Source organism: Salvia miltiorrhiza, chromosome 4 (assembly GCF_028751815.1).
Source record: "Salvia miltiorrhiza cultivar Shanhuang (shh) chromosome 4, IMPLAD_Smil_shh, whole genome shotgun sequence".
Lineage (NCBI taxonomy): Eukaryota > Viridiplantae > Streptophyta > Magnoliopsida > Lamiales > Lamiaceae > Salvia > Salvia miltiorrhiza.
Window position 1 is genome coordinate 14,873,305 of NC_080390.1, and position 4,868 is coordinate 14,878,172.

The window sequence follows — 4,868 nt, forward strand, 5'->3', positions numbered from 1 at the left end:
CGTCGATCTTTACAGGTATGAGGTCGAAATCGTTGGCCACTGAGCTCACCAGCTGCAAAGATTGCTTTTTGAGGTTGGGTCTGGGGAGGATCTTGTCGGTGGCGGGAAGGGGCTTGAAGAGAGAGGAGGGCTTGGGTTTGGTGGCGTTGCCTGGACCGGCGGCGGTGTGTGGCGGTCGGACCTCAGGCCGCTGAGTAGGGCGGTGGGTGGCGGCGAGTCCGGCTCCGACCCCTCTCGATGATGAGACGTCGATGTCGGAGCGGTTGGTTGCCGGCTGCAAGTTTTGTAGTCGGGCGGCCTCCCTTCTCACTTTTGAGAACGCCGACTTGACTGAGAGAACGGGAACTTTCTTGAGAATGTCCCGACAAAGTTTGTCGTATCTCCCATCTAATCCAGGGAGGAACTGAAATAATCGGTGATTTCCGATCAGTTTTCGGTGCTTATTAATCCCTTCTTCATTGCAGTTGATTGGATTTGGGTCTCTTCGACCCATTCTGTGGATTCTGTTTGGATTTGGGTTATTTGAATCTGTTTGGTTTATGGTTTCAATCTCTCCTGGCATTTTTTCAGGAAATGAAGAACAGGGGCTGCCTTGATTTGGTGAATTGGCTAGGAACGGTTTTGGTTTTGGATTATGAACGATGATGATTTGTTTCTGAGTTCCTAGGATTGAACCTGCTCTGATACCATGTTAGAACAAGGTATTATCATAATGCATAGAGAAAGATAAAGGTAGAGAAAATGATTGTTATTTTATTGCTTGATGTTTTCTGAAGAATTCTATCATCCTTTATAATGTATTACATGATATTAAAGTCATACCAGGATCCCTTTGATTAAGGGATCCGTGGTAAATCTTTGACAGATAAATAAAGGCACGCTTCTCCTCTTTCTGACTTTTGCTGCTTGCTAATCTTGACTTCTGTAGAATGCAAATCTTGACTTCTGTAGTGTTACTTTCAACACTGCCAGCTGGTGCTAACGCAGATGCAGCCGTGCAGGAACTACCTGAAGTCGGGCGGCAGCGTCCCGGCCGACTGCTGCAAGGGCGTCAAGACGCTCAACAGCACCGCCACCACGCCGGCCAAGAAGAGGCAATTCTGCGACTGCCTCAAATCTGAGGCCAAATCTCTAGGCGTCAACTCTCAATATGCTTCAAGCTTGCCTAAGAAATGTAGTGTTAACCTTCGATACCCAATCAACTACAACTTTAACTGTTCCAGGTAAACGAGGAATTATTATTGATCATCTTTTAGAAATTAAAAAAAAATAAAAGACTCAATTAATGTTCTCTCTTACAAATTTTTGTCAATCGATATAATTGATTTTTTGAATTATATATAGAGTAATTGTACTTAACGTATAAAATAATTGCACCCTTTGTAGGATTCAAATTGATCAAGACCACGAAAGTGTTGTTATTTTACATTAAATGATCAAGTTTTTATTATAGGATTAATAGTATATAAATTACTGAACTTCAATTAATTTACATTTTGCATATCAACTTTTAAATCTTTATTGAAATTATTCAACTATTTTTTTTTTATCATTTTGCATATTTGCTCATTTTTTGTCAAACTTTGGGCCTAAACCGACATAGCTATCATTTAACTCTTTTTTTTTTTTTTCACACAGTCATATTTATTGTCACACAAGCGAGTATATTTCCCTCCGTTAGTTCATTTTTGTTGTTTTGAGACGTCCACAAAAATTAGTCACTTTCTATTTTTGGACGCTTTCTATCACATGGTGACTCTTTTCTCCACTCACAATATAATTAATTATCAATATTAATATTATTTTTTAAGTGAGATCCCTTCCCCATTCACATATACTCAATTATTTTATTAAAGTTCGTGTTGTTATCTTTTAAGACTAATTTTTACGGACGAAGGGAGTATATTTATTAATAGATATGGTCTGTTTTGTTGTTTTTTGCAGTATACAGTGAGTTGTGGACGTACGTTGCAGCACCCTATATTATATGTTGGTTGAGTGAATGTGTTTTTTTTTTTTTTTGGAATGTGTGATTTTGGACTTTGGAGGATGGCTAAAAGTCGCACATGGTAATAACCCATTAGGGTTATGTGCTAATTATATTTTCGATTTTTAATATTGAAATTCAGCCACGGTTCTTGTGTGGGCGGCTGTAATAAGACATGCTGTTTAGTTTATTTGTACTCTATATCAGTTTTATTTTATGCAGTACCTTGTTTTTTTGTAAAAAAGATTATTTCTCATACCTTGAAATAGCTTATATATTAATCAAAAAATTGGCAATTGTTATAATTAACGGGAAACGAAAGAAGAAAAAGTAACAATAAATATAACGAAATTCGGTGTGTTATCATTAATACGTTACAGCCGAAAATTAGAATTCAGCTAGCTAAAATTATAAGTTAATAGTAATTAAAGACTGAAAATTGATTTATATACTCTGCATGCATGCCAGTGAGATGATCATTGAAATTAAAAATGTGAAAAATGCAGTAAAAGAAAACCCATAAAATATACAGTAAACAAGCCTTGTATTAATGGGAAAAAAAAAATAATAGTATTTGCAGTGCATCTAGAAGAGGGAAAACATGTGGAACTTTCTTCTACTGTATTCGATTGCCCTTTTAGAAATACTGGTCTCCCATTTAATCTCATACATAGTAGTAACATACTATTTTTTTTTTGAGGGAAGTAGTAACATACTATTAAAACTTAAACATTATATTTTGGACGTTTATCAGTGATGATGAATTAAATTGATAATATATAATATTGAGTAATTAAAGAATTATATCATACAAACACAAAATTATTCAATTCATACAAAATACATGAGTAATTTACCAAAATTATTTTTATTTACCTACGTTATGCTCGTATAGAAGATAATTGCATCGAACAATATACTCCCACCTATTTATAATATAAGTCTTTCCAAACTTTTGCACACATATTAATAATTTATATATATCAAAATTAACTTTAATTAATGATAACTTATTTATCTTTCATGAAAAAATAATTATTCGATGAAAAACAAAGAAAAAAGACAGAAATTAATGAGGCGATCAATAAAATTAATTTTGATAAATTTCAAAATATCATCTAAATTATAAATAATTAAAAGTTGTATAAATATTATGAATAGGAAGGAATAGATCGTAACAAATACGAGTGTATATATGAGTTAACGCTTAACCATTAATTAATTACTACTAGATCACACTATTGAATTTTTGCACGTTCATGTTCACCAATATATTCTACATCGATCGAGTTGCTCATGTTTGCCTTTTCTTGATAGTTTTATATATAATATTATAAGTAAATAATTTTTTTTCACTCAATGTGCACCTATGTTTAATTTATAATGAACCGGGACCGATGGTCCCATCTATAACTAGGTAGATAGAGCTAAGACGGCTATCTATATAGTCGTAAAAATTAAATCGTAAAAATTAAGCTTTTATAATTCATGCAAAGCTTGCGGCGTTGCGCCACCCCTACCTCCTCCCATTATCAATAAAAAAAAATGAAATTATTTCTGCCTCGACTAGTGACCACTGTATGAATATTTGTGAGAATTGTTTATTAAAAAAATGCTAGTATTCATGTAGTCATGTTTATTTTAAATATTCCATAATTTTTTGAAATGGGAGATTGAATGTGATTATGTAGTTTACTTATAAAAAAAATATTCAATTGAAGAGGACCAAAAGGTACATATATATTAATCATATCTAGATTATAGATACAGCAGAAAGCAATAAACTAGTTCATACTTAGTCGATAAGTTAATTTCCATATTAATTGATATTCACCAAATAAACCCTACTTTAAGCCCCCACTAATTACAACTTACTCCTCTATATATATAACTCATTTCCCCCCTAATCCTTCACCAATCCAAACGAGTTCCATCCATTTATCTCACACACAAAAATAAATCTCAAACATTTCTCTCAAATGGCGAAAATTTCCGCAATTTTTATGGTTGCATTGTTTGTGAGCGCGGCGGTGGTTGCTCCCCGTGCGCAGGGCGTGACCTGCAGCACGGTGACGAGCACCTTGCAGTCGTGTGGCTCGGCGGTGCAGAAGGGCGGAAGTGCGTCGCCCGACTGCTGCCGCGCCATTAAGTCTCTAAACAATGCCGCCAACACCAAGCCAGCGCGTAAGACTATTTGCGAGTGCGTCAAGACTCTCGCCAAAACTTACAAAGTCAGCACTCAGACAATTTCCTCCATCGCCAAGAAGTGCAACGTCGGCATTTCCAACCTCGGATCCAACGTTGACTGCAACAAGTAATATCATGAACATTAATTAACTTCTTTTTTCTTTAATTTTAATGCCAATTTGTAGGAACTAATTAATACATGGTTTTTTATTTTTTATTTTTTCAGGGCGTAATGAGCGGACGTGGAAATTGGCAGATCGGCCTGCAACATTTTCCTTTTTAACCTATAGCATAAATTGCAGGATCATTGGCCACTTTTTAAAATAAACATTTTATAGATTTATAGTATATTTTATGATTTCATGTACGGTTCCTAGCATGGAGATCCGGCAATATTTGTTATTGTTGGCTATTACATGCAGATATAGAATAAAGTTTAATGGTTTTAATTTTCTCAATTTACGTTGTTTGGTTTTATTTAAGCATTAAAGTTTCTGTAATAAAATTTGAGACTTCTTTAAATTGAATTAATACAAAAAAAAAAAACTAAAGTGTTAATATCTCTAAATAACCATTTTATTTAGCAAAAGATTAATGTTAACCACAAAAATAAAAATATATTAATTTTAATCAATATTTATGTAAATATACTATTTTACCCTTAATCAGTGGCGGATCCAACGCAGGGCGGTGG

General features: G+C 34.3%; 2 protein-coding genes across 2 annotated transcripts; both read left to right on the forward strand.

Annotated features, from left to right (window-relative positions):
- The first annotated feature begins 973 nt into the window (after window positions 1–973).
- LOC131019757 (non-specific lipid-transfer protein 3-like) lies at window positions 974–2,208 on the forward strand. Its single transcript, XM_057948342.1, has 2 exons — window positions 974–1,223; window positions 1,945–2,208. The coding sequence occupies exons 1-2, from the start codon at window positions 988–990 to the stop codon at window positions 1,952–1,954; spliced, it is 246 nt and encodes an 81-aa protein (XP_057804325.1). The 5' UTR covers window positions 974–987; the 3' UTR covers window positions 1,955–2,208.
- Window positions 2,209–3,880: 1,672 nt separating this feature from the next.
- Window positions 3,881–4,632, forward strand: LOC131019754 (non-specific lipid-transfer protein-like). The gene is made up of 2 exons (XM_057948340.1): window positions 3,881–4,301; window positions 4,401–4,632. The coding sequence occupies exons 1-2, from the start codon at window positions 3,967–3,969 to the stop codon at window positions 4,405–4,407; spliced, it is 342 nt and encodes a 113-aa protein (XP_057804323.1). The 5' UTR covers window positions 3,881–3,966; the 3' UTR covers window positions 4,408–4,632.
- Window positions 4,633–4,868: the final 236 nt, after the last annotated feature.

Excerpts from the sequence above, each read along its gene's own strand:
- LOC131019757 (XM_057948342.1), top strand. The coding sequence starts at position 988 with ATGCAGCCGTGCAGGAACTACCTGAAGTCGGGCGGCAGCGTCCCGGCC.
- LOC131019754 (XM_057948340.1), top strand. The coding sequence starts at position 3,967 with ATGGCGAAAATTTCCGCAATTTTTATGGTTGCATTGTTTGTGAGCGCG.